This window comes from Patiria miniata, unplaced genomic scaffold, assembly GCF_015706575.1.
Source record: "Patiria miniata isolate m_02_andy unplaced genomic scaffold, ASM1570657v1 HiC_scaffold_24, whole genome shotgun sequence".
In the NCBI taxonomy this organism is placed as follows: domain Eukaryota; kingdom Metazoa; phylum Echinodermata; class Asteroidea; order Valvatida; family Asterinidae; genus Patiria; species Patiria miniata.
In genome coordinates, this window is record NW_024037063.1 from 3,206,048 (window position 1) to 3,226,523 (window position 20,476).

General features: G+C 39.5%; 2 protein-coding genes across 2 annotated transcripts; both read left to right on the forward strand.

Moving 5' to 3' along the window:
• Window positions 1-4,840: 4,840 nt before the first annotated feature.
• On the forward strand, window positions 4,841-8,602 carry LOC119731801 (retinol dehydrogenase 12-like). The gene is made up of 7 exons (XM_038205074.1): window positions 4,841-5,010; window positions 5,386-5,562; window positions 6,110-6,256; window positions 6,698-6,889; window positions 7,160-7,444; window positions 7,843-8,062; window positions 8,494-8,602. The coding sequence occupies exons 2-7, from the start codon at window positions 5,499-5,501 to the stop codon at window positions 8,600-8,602; spliced, it is 1,017 nt and encodes a 338-aa protein (XP_038061002.1). The 5' UTR covers window positions 4,841-5,010; window positions 5,386-5,498.
• An 8,383-nt stretch (window positions 8,603-16,985) lies between these two features.
• LOC119732579 (retinol dehydrogenase 12-like) lies at window positions 16,986-20,185 on the forward strand. The gene is made up of 6 exons (XM_038206148.1): window positions 16,986-17,111; window positions 17,646-17,792; window positions 18,232-18,423; window positions 18,701-18,985; window positions 19,389-19,620; window positions 20,058-20,185. The coding sequence occupies exons 1-6, from the start codon at window positions 17,048-17,050 to the stop codon at window positions 20,164-20,166; spliced, it is 1,029 nt and encodes a 342-aa protein (XP_038062076.1). The 5' UTR covers window positions 16,986-17,047; the 3' UTR covers window positions 20,167-20,185.
• The last annotated feature ends 291 nt before the right edge of the window (window positions 20,186-20,476 follow it).

Here is a 20,476-nt window from a genome sequence, read left to right on the forward strand (position 1 = left end):
TTTAGAGCATGCCCATTCAAGTCTCAAGTCTTGAATACGAGTCCGTCTCATTTAACAAGTTTGGTATCATTGGAAATCTCACCTCATGTGAAATGCATCCATAGACCTCCGTAACTTCCTACAAATTTCAATCCTTAATGATGAAAATTTGCTCTCTGCTTCAGGAATGGGTTTCCCAAACAGACTGCAGCGGAGACCATCCTGCAGACCATCAGCAAGTACTTTGTGACCGTAATGTCCTCGTCTCTCAAGCAGGTGTATTTTGTTCTCTATGACCAAGACAGCATCGACGTCTACACCAGGGAGCTGTCTAGGTTGGAGGTAGACCAAAATTGAAAAGGGGAGAATTAATTGTAGGGTCCTAACCTCATAACTGTCACAAGAGTTTAGTTTTTACTTCTGATTTCCTGAGTATAAACCCTCTGATTCAATTGACTTAGGCAGGATCTAAATTACTTGGCTACGGTTTGCCACTTACATGGAAAAGAATGAAAGCCCCTCCCTGTACACACATGTGTGTTACTGCCAAAAGAAGCAATGTAATTTAAATGTGACCTACAACAAAGTGTGATTACGTACCAGTGGTCAACTATCGTTGCTGGGTTCCCACAGGCATGGAAAAATCCTGGAAAAATTCTGGAATTTAAAGCTATCATGGAAAGTCGTGGAAAGTCATGGGATTTTATTTTTAGATTTCTGTTGGAACCCTTTAGTTGATTTGTAACGTAACTCAAGCCGTGGAACAAAAGCAATGTGCGAACAACCCTGGTTTGATGAAATTCTTTCGTCTAATTTGTTGGTGAACTTACATCATAGGCCACATTACAGATATTATTTCTGAATATGTATTTACTGACCCCTAAAACATACATGATTGTGAAAATTTACCAACGTGACATGAAGTTGCAATGACAATGACAAGAGGATTTGGTTAGACTTTGGAAGCCAGACGTGGGTGAAAAAAATGCTTGCGATAGTCTGTGGTTGTACCGTTGTAGGACCGTGGTGATTATACTTCTGTATTAGTTTATATAGTTTTTAGTTTGGTTGCCTGTCGTAGTCTTTTAGCACACTTTGTAGGACTTCATGATAGAATTAGTGAATTGAATCGAATTGGGAATCTTATTAGATAATTTTGGGTTGTGCATCCGGTGATTGTAACCCAATGAGTTTGAAATTGCTCTGACTATTTCAGAGAAATAAGGAATGACAGAGAAGTCAAGGGGAATTGTACTTTTCTCAATAATTTCCATTTTTATCACATTGTACATAATTATAAAAGATCAATGTGGAATTTTTGCACAAACTGGTTTAAGCCACTGCGTAAATAGATTCTACTTTTCTAGAAAATCAACTTGGCAGTTTGTCTCACACTCTGATCTGTTCTGTGATTAGGCTCAAGTGTGCCAACAAGAATTCTCACATCAATTGCAAAACGTTCTCTTCATATTATGTAGTTGATCGGAGTTGTTACGCCCAAACTAAATCAAGTGTCTCAACTATAGTTTGAGTCCCAGCTACTGTTTGTACAGTCCCAACAATAGTACAGAAATTCCAAACTGTAGTTGGGACGATCCTAACTGTAATTGGGATGATGCCATAGTTTAGGCGTAACATAAACATTTAAACTTGTACCTTTGCCAACTCATTCCTATGGTTACCAATTTATATTTGTACTAACTAGTACCTTGGCAACTCTTCTAACCAGTTTTCTAGCTGGTATAAGATATAACAAAAACATAAATCTCAAGTAAAACATTGGGACTTAATTTCTCCTTTTTATCAAACTTTTTGTGTAAGCACCTTGTGGATGTGGTGGTTTGAAATCAACCTAGGTAGGGAATTGTGTATGGTGATATTTGAGTCTGTTCTCGTGGTGGATTCCGAAGATGTGTATTTTCAATAAGATGCTACTTGGAATTTTTTTGTTTTTGCTTCAAGATTAGATTAGTCAGTAGATTTGAGATAGAAATTAAATTCTCCTGTTTGATGAAATAAAATGGGAAGAAAATCACAGACCATGTAAAATAATTCCCTTTTATTATTAAAACAATTCCTTAATTCATGGATGGCATCATATTTTGTTGTCATGTGACAAAATCTATTTTACCAAAAATAAAATGAAACCATAACATGGAAATTATTTTTCATATTTTAATAAATTTTATCCTAATACGATTTATAATCTTGCGCTGTATTGTGAGAGGTAGGTAACTTTGGAAAACCTGATGAATTAATGTAGTTTGTTATACAAAAAAAAGGAAAACCAAATACAATGTAGTTTGACCTCTAGTATATTGGAAAAGGTCATTCAAAGTGGATGCAAGACAAACTTCTGGTCCCAATACAAATCATGTTTCCCTTTGAGGTATTACAAAGATTGTTTAAAAATAAGTAAACATTTTTAAATAAAGGACAACTATAATTTTGTGGATCAGGAAATATTTCAATAACACAGCGTATTGTGTTTTAGACATTCTTGTAAATAAGATACATTTACAAGAGTAAACAAGAGAGAAATTAGATTTATTGAAATTTTATTATGCTTGCAAAGATAGTTTTTAAACGCAGTGATATAGGCAGCAGTATCAAATGCTTGGAGACAAAAGCTATAATTTTTGTTTGTTAGATTTTATAAATTTTGCTGAAATATTACCATGTTTTGTTAGTCACAAACTGTTTATTGTTTAGAGCTCACTATATCCACTGGCTCTTTATTAGGCAATTACGCTACTATTACAAAAAAAAAATTATGTTCTGAATGAGAATTTCGTATGGACTTTTCTTCTTGTCATCTCAATTTTGTGATAGTTTGTCTCGGGAAATTGTGTATTTTCAAAATGGCGAGAACATTTATGGGTGAATATCCTTTGACGGAAATATCACATAAATCTGATCCCCCCCCCAAAAAATTGACAAAATGGAAAATAGAACATCAAAATTTGATAGGCTTTAGGAAGTCGTTCCTAGGCCCCGTAGGCCTACTAAGAACTAGAACCATGGAGCTCCCATGCTAGAACGAAAACCAGTATGTTTAACTCACCTTAACCATGTACATGCAAGGGCGAATCCGGGGGGGGGGGGGCCAAAGGGGGCCATGGCCCCCCCAAAAAACGAAACCAATTTTTTTTTTTTATGTGACATCGCAATAAAGGCAAGCAATGAGTACACCACCATCTTTTCCTCAAAAAACATTGGCTGAAGTGGTCAGAAATTGCCTCAGATCGCACCACAGAGCATCTAGAATCCAAAAATTTTTTGGGGCCCTAGCGGGCCCCGAACCCCCGCCGTAATTTTTTTGACCCACTTTTTGGGGGGACCAAATTTTTTGTTGGCCCCCCCCAAAAAATTGTGTTCTGGATCCGCCCTTGTGTACATGTACTGTTGTTTTCGGACTCGTCTTGACACCTGACAGTGATACCATATTGAATATCAACAAGATTTTTTTTAAATGGAAAGAGGGCAGAGTTAATTAATAATAAGAGAGAAATTCGAAGTAAAACACAACGATGACCACAAGGTACACGACTCAAAAACGAAGATGTCGACAGTGCTGAACAAGTTTGAAAGCACGCCGCTGATTGGCTAGTGAACAAACCCCAGATTTTTGGTGAGAGGTGTAGGGTGGTGCCGCGCATTTCTCACGTCTTAATTCTTGAGAAAAGTTTTGCGTCCATGTGCCTATGTTATGGTGGCCGCGAAGGGACATTTGAGACGCAAATTTCTTATACGATTATTGTGCAATACGTGGATTAACAAGCAACAAAGAAAACTGAAGATCATATTTACAGGGACATGAAAATAGTACGAGTCATAAACAGTAGACCAATAAAATAATGCTCAGAATTTAAAATGTCGGCAACGAAGAAAAACATTTACTACCATTTCAAGTTCGTTGTCAACTTCTTTCATGGCATCGCTATTTTTTTTCAAAGATAAGCCGGACTGTGAACAACCCTTGAGAGTAATAGTGATTTTGCAGTTTCACCACCATGTTCAAAATCTACTTGAAAAGGTCTGCCTACCTCACAAAAATGCCAAATGTAAGAAGCCATTCAGTTCACTGAGTTCAAACTCCACCGACCGAAAAAAAGGTCCCCGACCCGCACACACGGACTTGGTCCTGCATCATGATTTGGCCATTCAGTCATTTGTTATGTATACATGCCTCAGCCATTTTTGCAATGTCATAGACTTTTAGGTGCAGTCTATCTACTTCTATTCCACGTCAAACAAAAGGTCATGGAACCTTGTTGGACAGTTCCTGAGAAAGGTTCTTCACCATCACGTCACAGGCATCATCACCTTTAATGTTTTCAACTCTGTCTATTCATTATGCGAAGTTTGGATTGTTTCTGCTTTTCAGTCAGCCGACAATGCTGAGAATCTACAGTCATTTGTAAAAAATAATCATTGCGACCATTAACGTGTATACGGCTTCTGTAAAGCGATAATGACATCCTTGCATCCACATGGGTCTACTAAAGGCCAAGTCACATGAGATAATTTTCAGAGGCAACTTTAACTTGGCGCCGACCGAATGCTGCAAGCACTAGGCAGTGGCGCACAAGGGCGGATCCAGAACACAATTTTTTGGGGGGCCAAAAAAAATTTTGGTCCCCCCAAAAAGCGGGTCAAAAAAATTACGGCGTGGGGTTCGGGGCCCGCTTCCGACCCTGCAAAGAGGCCACAGGTTATGTAAACCTTAGGTCTACCCCGACACCAGTTTCGCACTTTGTTCGAGACATTATCTTCGTTTGCGTGCTTGAGTGTAATGAATGATTAACATTGAACTTATTCGGATAGCATACTGCCATCGTTATCATTGAGTCTGGACGCTTTCGATTCGTCGATGTGAGTCTAAAGGTTGATAGGTCAGACACGCGGAATGACCAAGCGCATTTTTTTTGTCTGGGGAGTCTATATAAAGGCAGATTTTTCCTGTTGCACACATACAGCTGATGCATTCAATTCTGAATACTCACCGACACATTTGGTGATATTTTCAAGGTAGGTATATTTTATCTGTACCGTACCACCACAGCACTAAATTTCAACGAATATGCTTCTTCGAAAGTACAGATTTCAACACAAGCGTTAAAACGCTCAGGAAATGCTCTTGCCCCGCCCGTTCATTGAACGTTTTACCAGCACTTTATAAAGGCTGTTGCTTGCCCCAATAGGAAGAAGACGGTCTAATGGATATGGGAAGAAACCAATTCGTAAATGTGTTTAATTTTCAGGAGGTATATTCCACCACCATTAGTAATAGTATAGAAATTATGCTTCAATAATTGTTGAGCGTTTTGTGTAAATTGGTGAATGAAAATCTATTTTCTCTTGGTTTCAACCGAACGTTTACTTTATTTTCTCATCTATGTATAGGTTACTTTGACTTCAAGAGAACGGAGCCACTGACCTCAGAATAAAACACCTAGCTGATTAGGCAGATAGGAATATTCCTGAGTGGCGTAATAGCGTTACAACCTAACCAAACCATGAACAAGCTGGATATCTTCGGTTGGAGCGTGGACCCTGCAATTGCTGCGTCGGTGGTTGTCGGTGAGTTAATAGTTTGTTTTAATGGTACATTAGAATGTCGGACCCAATGACCAGCCTACTGTCCTTTGACTAACTGACTGAGTCACTGACAGTGACTGACAACTGACCGACTAAAACGTCCTAAAATGAGGCTTTCATGCAGATCTGGCCTGCAGCTCGACAAGGCAGATCTATGCTTGTCATGTTCTTTCTCCTATAGACCTTTATCATGGCTGCCACCATTTCAGTCATGTTACCTGTAAGAATAATTATCCAATAACAGTACTGAATGATAATTTATTTTGTGCAAAAAAAGGAACCAGACTATTTTCCCCTTCCAGCCTCGCTTTGGTCACGTTGATTTGAATGGGAAAAATCAAGATGCCCCTACATGATAATGGTCTATTGGGTTGGTTGATGGATGGGCATATACGTAAGCCAATTGATTGTCATTATAGTTTCTCTATAATAATTCTTTCTTGGCGGTGAAATTAACTGGACAAAACTTGTCTTGACCATTGACTTGCTACCTTTCTTTCTGTGGATCTTCGTTTGAATGTCTTTACAGGTGTCGTTGTGGTCTTGTGGCTTGTGCGGAGATGGGTGGCAGGTGGATGGTGCTACAGCAATGCTCGCCTGGACGGCAAGACGGTTGTCATCACAGGAGCCAACACTGGCATTGGCAAGGAGACAGCAAAGGACATGGCCAGACGAGGTAGATATATTCTTCTGTTTAAGGACATCAATCAAACAATCAAGTAATAAGCAAGAAAGCCAACCAACTAGCAAGCACAAAACAGTAGCAACAAAGCTGATTGGCATGCCGCGTAGGGAGAAGACAAAACACAGCAGTAGCAACAAGAGCAGCAACAGGACAAGAAAATTGCGATTCGCCAATAAGTAGCTAACGGCAACAGTAGCAGTTGCGACTGCAAAGTATCACCATCGTATCCCCATCAGCAACATTATGCACAATGCAAAGAAACACAAGCAGCAGTAATAGCAAAAATAACAGTAAGGTAGCCCCAGCAGCATGATATTATGTCGCAACCTGCAGTAGTCAAAACTGCTGTCTGCTTTTCTGCTACCGCAGATGAATTAAGGTCTTGCTGAAATACAAAATTCGCGATTCCTAGTCTTGTTTTGACTTTTCCAGGTGCTCGTGTGATCATAGCCTGCCGTGATCTGCCCAAAGCCGAAGCAGCCGCCTCTGAGATTCGTACTGCCACGGGTAACAACAAGGTGACGGTACGCAAACTAGACCTGGCTTCTCTTGCCTCGGTGAGAGAGTGCGCCAAGAAGATCAAGGCAGAGGTGAAAAAGCTGGATATACTCATCAACAATGCAGGTAAAGAATACTTCAATGGCCTTTTGACATGCAACAAAGTAAGTCAAAGGCAATGAAATAGAAAGATTACCCTCCATAACTGTTAGTGAGCTATACATTTTTTTTCAACACGTATACGTTAACTTCTGTGTTTCATTAGAATAAATTCTAATGACAGTTTTTGATGTAACCTTCACGTAAATTTACATTATGTTTTTCTATATTCCCTCTGAGTCTGTTGATCAAAAACCATGACTTTATTCACTTTCTTTGTCATGAATCCGTGTACAGGAATCATGATGTGCCCACCGCTGAAGACAGAAGATGGGTTCGAGATGCAGCTTGGTGTCAATCATCTGGGCCACTTCCTTCTGACCAATCTCCTGCTGGATATCATCAAATCCTCCGCCCCTGCTCGCATCGTCAACGTATCCTCCCTCGCCCACGACTTCAATAACGCCAAGATGTTCTGGGATGACATCAACCTGGAGAAGAACTACGACCCGGTGGCGGCCTACGGGCAAAGCAAACTGGCCAACGTTCTCTTCACCGTTGAGCTAGCGAAACGTCTCAAAGGTAAAGTAGCGTGCAGATGTATTGTTTCCTCATTAATGCAGGGTTTTAAAGACATAGATGTACGGGTTGAGATAAACTTTACTCCTCTCCCCTTTGACCATCCAGTACCTAAAGCTGAGCCCCAAGTCCGCCCACGGCCAAATACTGACCTACAGAAACGTCTCTAGGCAGTCGATTTTAAGAATATATACTTAAATCTTCCGATGGCCTTTGAGATAGCTCAAAACAAACCAACTATGATGGATCAAAATAATTTACAGTATAGATTTGGCACTCAAGTAAGTTTCAAAATCGAAGTCATAAAACAGGGAGAGGTTGGACATTCAAATATAAATTCAAACCCCAAAGTTAACGATTGTTTATTTGCGCAATATTTGATCTCTTAATTGACTTCATAGGTACTCAGGTGACAGCCAACTCCTTGCATCCAGGAACTATCGAGACTGAGCTCACGCGCCACACGCAGAAGGCCATGAGTCTTCCATGGAGAATCTTCTTCAGGATCATGTGCTCTCCCATCGGTAATTTCTTCCGTAAGACGGCTGTGCAGGGCGCGCAGACCACCATCCACTTGGCCGTGTCTGAGGAACTGAAGAACACTACTGGCCAGTACTACAGGTTGGTGACACGATGATGATAGAGTAGGCCTACTATGAAAAAAATGTCTTTATTTTTCAAAGTATTCAGAGGCACACGGTATGCTTTTAGCCTGGATTATCTTATTTGATTATGGTCGTTGCCACGATATCCATCGGGCTTGCGGAGGATGCACGTGTATCGAGCTCGCAAAAGGACTCACTGTTGTGCAATGGTCCATGAGCCTGGAAAGTTGCGACTTTGCAGAACATTACTACTTCGATATTATTTTGTGGACATCAAATGGATAATGTGCGTGCTAAACTTTGCTAGCAACTTTTTTTTATGCATTTTGTGCTTACACAGGCTTTACCCCGGGCCCAATTTCATGTACTTCTTATAGCTATGACAAAAATGAAATGCTTAGTAAGTGAAACTGAGTGACAACTTCGTTTTTCGTTTGATCTTTTCAGTGAGTGCGTTCCTGCCAAGACCAACAAGCAGTACGTGAACAGCGAGAACGCCCGCCGCTTGTGGGAGATGAGCGCCGAGATGGTTGGATTGGATAAGAAGGTGGACTAAACTAGACACTGTTATGCAGTGTTTGGTACTTAGACGTTATTTTAAAAAATGTGCGCAGTCGGAGACTAACACGCCCTGTACTGTTGTCGTTGTTTTTGAGGCTGCTGCAGTAGAAAAATACAAATGCAGCCAGCCTTTTCGTATTGTTATATCGTTTTTGCTCGCTATGTTTTAGCTCTAGTCACTGGCTGGTTAATAGCTCGCTATTGATGAACAAAATTGATTACATATACATTCAATAGAATGCAAGGAGAGAGGGACTTATTAACTGAATTTGTATGTCATTTTGGTGTTATGTACCATATAAAATTCACTTTATGGATACATAATTTTACAGAGTTAAAAGAAAGTCAAAATTGATTTCTTTGTACGTTGTGTAAATGCAATTAATTCTTGATCTCAAGTCATATGCTTTGTAGCCTATTGAGTTTTTCACTGGCTGGTATTATGTACCTTATTTTTTGCAAAGAGATACTCATCATAGACGATTTTTAGAAATGTTCCTATCGATTAAATGTTACAAAAGCTTTCAAATAATAAGTCGGAAGTAGTTACAAAAATATTGCTCAGTTTGTACATTGTTTTGTAAACCGAACATTAATCTTCTCAGAAGTTTAACGAGAAAGTCAAAATGTTTTAATGTTTTATTTGATTGATTTAGATTTGAGTGTGATTGTACTGCTATGATGGCTGTGTGTATAACTGGAGCGGTAGATTCCTATAAGTAAATGCAAGTTGTGAATACTAATGAGGTAAAAATAAAACATTTGTATTCCCAAAATAAAATATATCTTTCCGTTTCCCGTTTCTCTTTATCATCAACATTTGAAACTGCTTTATTCTTTCACTTATCTGTGGCTGATTGTTTTACTGTATGTGGAATATCTCAATTGAAAAGTAATCCACGTAATGCTACAAAAAGCAAATTAACTTGAAATATTATTATTCTCGGGTCGTATCTCTCGTATAGCGTTCGTTGCATGGTTTATTCAATCGATATTTATAATTCGTTTATATTTTTTCTTTACAATTACGTGCCGATGCACTTGAAATGCGAATCCGCTTGGGAAGTGGGAATTTGAGGTTTATTAAAAGCAAAGGTATTTTACGCAAATTGCAATAATTTCGTGTCAGTTTTCGTCACTTCTCAACAGAGGGCGACATATATTCCACCGATATCTCCCTCATTACCAATCCGCGAATACATTTCATGATTCTTCCTTTTGTAAAGCAGTATACTATCAAGCACATTCATATATCATACGCGACGCTCGTCTAAAGGTCTGCGATCGAGTGCTCCCGCAAAAAGCAAATAAAACCCACCAATCCGCTTATCACCGTGTATATTGCAGTTGACATTTGACCCTAAGCCAAACACTACATAATGGTGCGCAGTATAGCAAACAATACTTTATGTCGGGGTTTTGGTCAAAGTCGACGTGAGCGGGTTTAATTTCAATAAATTCCAGGTCAAGTCGGCTTACTCAAGTTAATATTCACCATCCCTGGCGTGTGTAAATGTAAAAACACCCGACTTTATATAATATTTGCTCTCGGACCGAACTGATGAATATCGCATTATGCAATTATTTTTATGTAGGATTTTTTTTCGACGCAGTTTTATGGAGATGACTAATTATTTGCGTGTTTCTTGCTTTTCAAAAATATTTGTTTTATGAAAACAATTCTATACTATATTGTTATATTGTTTAGCATAGACAAGTAAATTAAGGTTACTAAGCATATCATCTTCATAATAAAATTTGTGACTTTAAGTACTGTCACAACCTCAAATACAAGACATTTAATTTTTATAATACGCTTAGGAGATTTGGCAGAGTGGGCGTATAATTGACAAAAGACATTACCTTACATAACATATTTGTATACCTCCCGAAACGAGTTTTAAGAAATCATCACAATTACAGTAAAATCTTGACTTATACTTCACCTTTAAAGAGAATATGTGCGAGACTTAACGATTTACGTCATAATGACGTGAAAAGCGTACTTTTCTTACGCACAACTTAAACTGTTTTGTGAAGTATGACAGAAGTTATTCGAAATTTGTAATCGCCACAAACTATTGCATTCCCAATTTATCTCACATTATGAACAGACAATAATAACCGATACATTACTCATATGATTGTAATTTGTTTTGTGTATAAACTGTGGGTTTCTGTATATGTATAAATGGTACAGTTAGCCTATGATATAAAATTATACGGTCAAGTAACATTAAACATGCGACTTGGTCGCTTTTAAGCTCAGTTAGAAAATGGCTAAGGCTAGACGGTTGAATGGCGCGAAGGAAAGAGGCGTGGTTCAAATCACAGTTTTTCTTTCAAAACTTGCAATACTTTGATCAGACAGCGATTTTTGCAAAGCGACTGCAATCCCGAGAGTATGTATACAAATTTCGAATAGTTTTACAATAAGGGCAACTTCTCTCCAAACATTCCACGAATAACTTGTTAATTCATCTCCGTATCTCCCTAAAAGGCGCCCTCCAAAGATAGGACCTGCCAATGTCCTTGAGGCAAACGTTTACATGCTAACTGACCAATTGATTTTGGTTCCTGCGTGATGAAAGTTTAATTTGGTCTCAAACAAAAGTCTCGAGTCTGTGTTTGTCTGACCCAAATTCGTCTTCAGCGTCTTCGACATGTTCAAGGTGATGATAAGCCAGACATGGCTTCATCTTCTTTGGTCTTTCCTCTCTTGCAACTTTCTCGCTGTGATATCGTCTTGAGGAGGGTGCCGATGGTGCAATTTGTTGCCACTCTGCATCTTGCTGGTTTTCAATGGCGGAAGTGTAGGAGGAGCGTTTCTTGGTACTGTCTTCTCGACTCCTGTCTAAATTATGGTGGGCCTGTGACGCATCAGATATGATAACATGAGAAGGACGACTCGGTGATGTTGATGGAGGAAGCGTATCTTGTGATGCCTGTGAGGAAAGCTGTGTCCTGTTCGAAGGGTGCCTACTCATATCGGCTTGGTTTCTCGACCGATTAGGATCACCATCCAGCAGTACTGGAGCCTTATGAATGCGTGTTGTCGAATGCGAGTCCATTGTTGGAAGAGAAATTGTGTGTTGCACTTCTCTCGGATCCCCGCGAGATCGGAGGTCCGAAGTGGAATTGCGTTCTGTTCTGGAACCATGTCGGCGATCAGAAGGGTTTCTTTGTCTTTGAAAATCTTCATTCAAGTCTCAACCATTTGAGAACAAGTCTCATCTCATACCTCAAGTCTTTGAGAGAAAGTCCCAATTCAAGTCCCAACTCTGTGAGAGCAAAACTCGATTCAGGTTTCAAGTCTTTAGAACAAGTCTCATTTCAAGTCTCAAGTCTTTGACAGAAAGTCTTCCTTCAACTCTGAACTCTTTGAGAGCAAGTTTTAATCCATGTCTCACCCCTTTTAGGGCATGCCTTCATTCAAGTCTCAAGTCTTGAACAGGAGTCTCAATTTAACAAGTTTTGTATCATTGGAAATCTCACCTCATGTGAAATGCATCCATGTCTCCATGATAACTTCCTACATATTTCATTCCTTAATGATGAAAATTTTCTCTCTGCTTCAGGAATGGGTTTCCCAAACAGACTGCAGCTGAGACCATCCTGCAGACCATCAGCAAGTACTTTGTGACCGTTATGTCCTCGTCTCTCAAGCAGGTGTATTTTGTCCTCTATGACCAAGACAGCATCGACGTCTACACCAGGGAGCTGTCTAGGTTGGAGGTAGGCCAAATTGAAAAGGGGAGAATTAATTGTATGGGTCCTAACCTCATTACTGTCACGAGAGTTTAGTTTTTACTTCTGATTTCCTGAGTATCTACCCTCTGATTCAATCGATTAAGGCAGGACCTAAATTACATGGCTACGGTTTGCCACTTACATGGAAAAGAATGAAAGCCCCTCCCTGTACACACATGTGTGTTACTGCCAAAGAAGCAATGTAATTTAAATGTGACCTACAACAAAGTGTGATTACGGACCAGTGGTCAACTATCGTTGCTGGGTTCCCACAGGCATGGAAAAATCCTGGAAAATTCTGGAATTTAAAGCTATCATGGAAAATCAAGGAAAAGTCATGGGATTTTATTTTTAGATTTCTGTTGGAACCCTGTAGTTGATTTGTAACGTAACTCAAGCTGGGGAAAAAAAGCAGTGTGCGAAGGATCCCTGGTTTGATGAAATTCTTTGGTCTAATTTGTTGGTGAACTTACATCATAGGCCACATTTACAGATATTATTTCTGAATATGTATTTACTGACCCCTAAAACAAACATGATTGTGAAAATTTACCAACGTGACATGGAGTTGCAATGACAATGACAAGAGGATTTGGTTAGACTTTGGAAGCCAGACGTGGGTGAAAAAAATGCTTGCGATAGTCTGTGGTTGTATCGTTGTAGGACCGTGGTGATTATACTTCTGTATTAGTTTATATAGTTTATTAGTTTGGTTGCCTGTCGTAGTCTTTTAGCACACTTTGTAGGACTTCATGATAGAATTAGTGAATCGAATTGGGAATCTTATTAGATAATTTTGGGTTGTGCATCCTGTGATTGTTACCCATTGAGTTTGAAATTGCTCTGACTATTTCGGAGAAATAAGGAATGACAGAGAAGTCAAGGGGAATTGTACTTTTCTCAATAATTTCCATTTTTATCACATTGTACATAATTATAAAAGATCAATGTGGAATTTTTGCACAAACTGGTTTAAGCCACTGCGTAAATAGATTCTACTTTTCTAGAAATTCAACTTGGCAGTTTGTCACACACTCTGATCTGTTTTGTGATTAGGCTCAAGTGTGCCAACAAGAATTCTCACATCAATTGCAAAACGTTCCCTTCATATTATGTAGTTGATTGGAGTTGTTACGCCCAAACTAAATCAAATGTCTCAACTATAGTTTGGGCAGTCCCAACTACTGTTTGTACAGTCCCAACAATAGTACAGAAATTCCAAACTGTAGTTGGGACAAAAACATAAATCTCAAGTAAAACATTGGGACTTTATTTCTCTTTTTTTTATCAAACTTTTTGTGTAAGCACCTTGTGGATGTGGTGGTTTGAAATCAACTTAGGTAGGGAATTGTGTATGGTGATATTTGAGTCTGTTCTCGTGGTGGATTCCGAAGATGTGTATTTTCAATAAGATGTTACTGGGAATTTTTTGATGTTTTTGCTTCAAGATTAGATTAGTCGGTAGATTTGAGATAGAAATTAAATTCTCCTGTTCGATGAAATAAAATGGGAAGTAAATCACAGACCATGTAAAAAAATTCCCTTTTATTATTAAAACAATTCCTTAATTCATGGATGGCATCATATTTTGTTGTCATGTGACAAAATCTATTTTACCAAAAATAAAATGAAATCATAGCATGGAAATTATTTTTCATATTTTAATAAATTTTATCCTAATACGATTTATAATCTTGTGCTGTATTGTGGAGGTTAGGTAACTTTGGAAAACCTGATGAATTAATGTAGTTTGTTATACCAAAAAAAAAGGAAAACCAAATACATGTACAATGTAGTTTTACCTCTACTATATTGGAAAGGTCATTCAAAGTGGATGCAAGACAAACTTCTGGTCCCAATACAAATCATGTTTCCCTTTGAGGTATTACAAAGATTGTTTAAAAATAAGTAAACCATTTTTAAATACAGGACAACTACAGATTTGTGGATCAGGAAATATTTCAATAACACAGCGTATTGTGTTTTAGATATTCTTGTAAATAAGATACATTTACAAGAGCAAACAAGAGAGAAATTAGATTTATTGAAATTTTATTATGCTTGCAAAGATAGTTTTAAACGCAGTGATATAGGCAGCAGTATCAAATGCTTGGAGACAAAAGCTATAATTTTGTTTGTTAGATTTTATAAATTTTGCTGAAATATTACCATGTTTTGTTAGTCACAAACTGTTTAATTGTTTAGAGCTCACTACTAGCCACTGGCTCTTTATTAGGCAATTACGCTACTACTATTAAAAAAAAAAAAAAATTATGTTCTGAATGAGAATTTCGTATGGACTTTTCTTCTTGTCATCTCAATTTTGTGATAGTTTGTCTCGGGAAATTGTGTATTTTCAAAATGGCGAGAACATTTATGGGGTGAATATCCTTTGACGGAAAATATCACATAAATCTGATCCCCCCCCAAAAAAAAGACAAAATGGAAAATAGAACATCAAAATTTGATACGACTACAATAGTGTCAAAATACGTGGATTAACAAGCAATAAAGAAAACTGAAGATCATATTTACAGGGACATGAAAATAGTACGAGTCATAAACAGTATACCAATAAAATAATGCTCAAAATTTAAAATTTCGGCAACGAAGAAAAACATTTACTACCATTTCAAGTTCGTTGTCAACTTCTTTCATGACATCGCTATTTTGTTCAAAGTTAAGCCGGACTGTGAACAACCCTTGAGAGTAATAGTGATTTTGCAGTTTCACCACCATGTGCAAAATCTACTTAATGAAAAGGTCTGCCTACCTCACAAAAAGGCCAAATGTATGACTGCCATAAAAGAAGCCATTCAGTTCACTGAGTTCAAACTCCACCGACCGAAAAAAGGTCCCCGACCCGCACACACGGACTTGGTCCTGCATCATGATGTGGCCATTCAGTCATTTTGTTATGTACACATGCCTCAGCCATTTTTGCAATGTCATAGACTTTAAGGTACAGTCTACCTACTACTATTCCACGTCAAACAAAAGGTCATGGAACCCTAATCGACAGTTCCCGAGAAAGGTTCTTCACCATCACGTCACAGGTCACGTGCAGGTAGCTGGATGGACGAGTTGTGAAATTTTAGAGGCTTCGTCACCTTTAATGTTTTCAACTCTGTCTATTCATTATGCGAAGTTTGGATTTTGTTTTTGCTCAGTCAGCCGACAATGCTGAGAATCTATACAGTCATTTGTAAAAAAAATAATATTTGTGACCATTAACGTGTACGGCTTCTATAAAGCGATAATGACATCCTGCATCCACATGGGTCTACTAAAGGCCAAGTCACATGAGATAATTTTCAGAGGCAACTTTAACTTGGCGCCGACCGAATGCTGCAAGCACTTGGCAGTGGTGCACCCAAAAAAAAGGGGGGCTTGAGCTGGGGGGCTTGAGCCCCCCTCCAAGAGGTTGTCATTTTTTTTTGGGGGGGGGGTATATTGTTTTAGTCCCACGATTTGACCTCATGGTGATATTATGTTGCCTATTTTCGAGTAGTATAATAGAGGGGTAAGTGGTGCCACCAACGTCAAAATAGTCCGCCCCCCCCAAAAAAAAAAACCTTCAAAAAATTGCAAAACAAATTGTGAGCCCCCTCAAAAACCAAATCCTGGGTGCAACACTGTCATTAGGCCTTAAGGAACCGTTTGGGAAAACAATGAACATTTTCCCAACTCTTCAGTACATTAATTGCATCAAAGTAGATATCCCTAATGTTTTCTCCCTGAAAATTGCCTTGAACAAGTGTAATTGCTTTGTATTTCAAGACGCAAAGAACTGGGAGGGAGATAGGTCGGAGATCAGTCCTCTAGTTTGAGTTCCTTTTTGACAGCAAGGCTCTCCTTGACAAAAAGGTTTCCGACCCTGCAAAGAGGCCACAGGTTATGTAAACCTTAGGTCTACCCCGACACCAGTTTCGCACTTTGTTCAAGACATTATCTGCGTCTGCGTGCTTGAGTGTAATGAATGATTAACATTGAACTTATTCGGATAGCATACTGCCATCGTTATCATTGAGTCTGGACGCTTTCGATTTGTCGATGTGAGTCTAAAGGTTGATAGGTCAGACACGCGGAATGACCAAGCGCATTTTTTTGTCTGGGGAGTCTATAATTTATAAAGGCAGATTTTTCCTGTTGCACACATGCAGCTGATGCATTCAATTGTGAATACCCACCGAAAAATTTGGTGATATTTTCAAGGTAGGTATATTTTAGCTGTATCACCACAGGCCTAATTTTCAACGAAAATATGCTGCTTCGAAAGTACAGATTTCAACACAAGCGTTAAAACGCTCAGAAAATGCTCTTGCCCCGCCCGTTCATTGAACGTTTAAACGTTTTACCAGCTGTCGCTTGCCCCAATATGAAGAAGACGGTCTAATGGATATGGGAAGAAACCAATTCGTAAATGTAGTTAATTTTCAGGAGGTATATTCCACCACCATTAGTATGGAAATTATGCTTCAATAATTGTTGTGCGCAATGTTTTGTGTAAATTGGTGAATGAAAATCCATTTTCTCTTGGTTTCAACCGAATGTTTACTTTATTTTCTCATCTATGTATAGGTTACTTTGCCTTCAAGAGAACGGAGCCACTGACCTCAGAATAAAACACTGATAGGCAGATATAGGAATATTTCTGAGTGGCGTAATAGCGTTACAACCTAAACAAACCATGAACAAGCTGGATATCTTCGGTAGGAGCGTGGACCCTGCAATTGCTGCGTCGGTGGTTGTCGGTGAGTTAATAGTTTGTTTTAATGGTACAATGTCGGACCCAATGACCAGCCTACTGTCCTTTGACTGACTGACTGAGTCACTGACTGACTGACAGGCTCCCCGACGAAAAATGTCCTAAACTGAGACTTTCGGGTCTGACCTGCAACTCGACGCAGATCTATTGCTTGTAATGTTCCTTCTCATAGGCCTTCATCATGGCTGCCACCATTTCAGTCATGTTACCTGTAAGAATAATTATCCAAAAACAGTACTGAATGATAATTTATTTTGTGCCAAAAAAGGAACCAGACTATTTTTCCCTTCCAGCCTCGCTTTGGTCACGTTGATTTGAATGGGAAAAATCAAGATGCCCCTACATGATAATGGTCTATTGGGTTGGTTGATGGATGGGCATATACGTAAGCCAATTGATTGTCATTATAGTTTCTCTATAATAATTCTTTCTTGGCGGTGAAATTTACTGGACAAAACTTGTCTTGACCATTGACTTGCTACCTTTCTTTCTGTGGATCTTCGTTTGAATGTCTTTACAGGTGTCGTTGTGGTCTTGTGGCTTGTGCGGAGATGGGTGGCAGGTGGATGGTGCTACAGCAATGCTCGCCTGGACGGCAAGACGGTTGTCATCACAGGAGCCAACAGTGGCATTGGCAAGGAGACAGCAAAGGACATGGCCAGACGAGGTAGATATATTCTTCTGTTTAAGGACATCAATCAAACAATCAAGTAATAAGCAAGAAAGCCAACCAACTAGCAAGCACAAAACAGTAGCAACAAAGCTGATTGGCATGCCGCGTAGGAGAAGACAAAACACAGCAGTAGCAAGAAGAGCAGCAACAGGACAAGAAAATTGCGATTCGCCAATAAGTAGCTAACGGCAACAGCAGCAGTTGCGACTGCAAAGTATCACCATCGTATCCCCATCAGCAACAATTATGCACAATGCAAAGAAACACAAGCAGCAGCAATAGCAAAAATAACAGTGAGGTAGCCCCAGCAGCATGACATTATGTCGCAACCTGCAGTAGTCAAAACTCATGTCTGCTTCTGCTACCGCAGATGAATTAAGGTCTTGCTGAAATACAAAATTCGCGATTCCTAGTCTTGTTTTGACCCTTCCAGGTGCTCGTGTGATCATAGCCTGCCGTGATCTGCCCAAAGCCGAAGCAGCCGCCTCTGAGATTCGTACAGCCACGGGTAACAACAAGGTGACGGTACGCAAACTAGACCTGGCTTCTCTTGCCTCGGTGAGAGAGTGCGCCAAGAAGATCAAGGCAGAGGTGAAAAAGCTGGATATACTCATCAACAATGCAGGTAAAGAATACTTCAATGGCCTTTTGACATGCAACAAAGTAAGTCAAAGGCAATGAAATAGAAATGATTACCCTCCATAACTGTTAGTGAGCTATACATTTTTTTTCAACACGTAGGCCTATACGTTAACTTCTGTGTTTCACTAGAATAAATTCTAATGACAGTTTTTGAATTAACCTTTACGTAAATTTACATTATGTTTTTCTATATTCCCTCTGAGTCTGTTGATCAAAAACCATGGCTTAATTCACTTTCTTTGTCATGAATCCGTGTACAGGAATCATGATGTGCCCACCGCTGAAGACAGAAGATGGGTTTGAGATGCAGCTTGGTGTAAATCATCTGGGCCACTTCCTTTTGACCAATCTCCTGCTGGATCTCATCAAATCCTCCGCCCCTGCTCGCATCGTCAACGTATCCTCCCTTGCCCACGACTTCAATAACGCCAAGATGTTCTGGGATGACATCAACCTGGAGAAGAACTACGACCCGATGGTGGCCTACGGGCAGAGCAAACTGGCCAACGTTCTCTTCACCGTTGAGTTAGCGAAACGTCTCAAAGGTAAGGTAGCGTGTGAAACAGATGCATCGTTTCATCGTTTCAAATGCAGGTTTTTAAAGACGTACTGAAATGTATATGGATTGAGGAAAACTCTACTCCTTTGGACCATCTAGGGGATACACCTATATAATTATAGCTGAGCCCCGAGTCTGCGTCACGGCCAAATACCGACCTATTAGGCAGTCGATTTTAATTAGCATACTTAAAATCTTCCGATGGCTTTTGAGATAGCGCAAAAGAAACCAAATTTATCACAATAGTTTACAGCATAGATTTGGCACGCAAGCAAGTTTCGAAATCGAAGTCATAAAACAGTGAGAGGTAGGGCATTCAAATATAAGTTCAACTTGACCCCAAAGTTAACGATTTTACGTAATTTTTGATCTCTTAATCGGCTTCATAGGTACTCAGGTGACAGCCAACTCCTTGCATCCAGGAACTATCGAGACTGAGCTCACGCGCCACACGCAGCAGGCTATATGCGCTATGAGCCTCCCATGGCGAATCTTCTTCAGGATCATCATGTGCTCTCCCATCGGTAATTTCTTCCGTAAGACGGCTGTGCAGGGCGCGCAGACCACCATCCACTTGGCCGTGTCTGAGGAACTGAAGAACACTACTGGCCAGTACTACAGGTTGGTGACACGATGATGATAGTGACAAGAGTAGGCCTACTATGAAAAAAAGGCTTTATTTTTCAAAGCATTCAGAGGCACACGGTATGCTTCTAGCCTGGATTATCTTAAGCGATATGGTCGTTTCCATGATATCCATCGGGCTTGCAGCGGATGCATGACTTTGTATCGAGCTCACAAAAGGACTCACTGTTGTGCAATGGTCCATGAGCCTTGAAAGTTGCCATTTTGCAGAACATTACTACTTCGATATTTGTGGACATCGAATGGATAATGTGCGTGCTAAACTTTGCTAGCAACTTTTTTATGCATTTTGTGCTTACACAGGCTTTATTCCCGGGCCCAATTTCATGTTGCTTCTTATAGCTATAACAAAAATGAAATGCTTAGTAAGTGAAACTGAGTGACAACTTTCGTTTTTCGTTTGATCTTTTCAGTGACTGCGTTCCTGCCAAGACCAACAAGCAGTACGTGAACAGCGAGAACGCCCGCCGCTTGTGGGAGATGAGCGCCGAGATGGTTGGATTGGATAAGAAGGTGGACTAAACTAGACACTGTCATGCAGTGTTTGGTACTTAGACGTTATTTTAAAAAACTAACCCGCCCTGTACTGTTGTCGATTTTTGGTTGTTTTTGAAGCGACTGCAGTAGAAAAATACAAATGCAGCCAGCCTTTTCGTATGTTATATCTGTTTTGCTCGCTTTGTTTTAGCTCTAGTCACTGGCTGGTTAATAGCTCGCTATTGATGAACAAAATTGATTACATATACATTCAATAGAATGCAAGGAGAGAGGGACTTATTAACTGAATTTGTATGTCATTTTGGTGTTATGTACCATATAAAATTCACTTTAT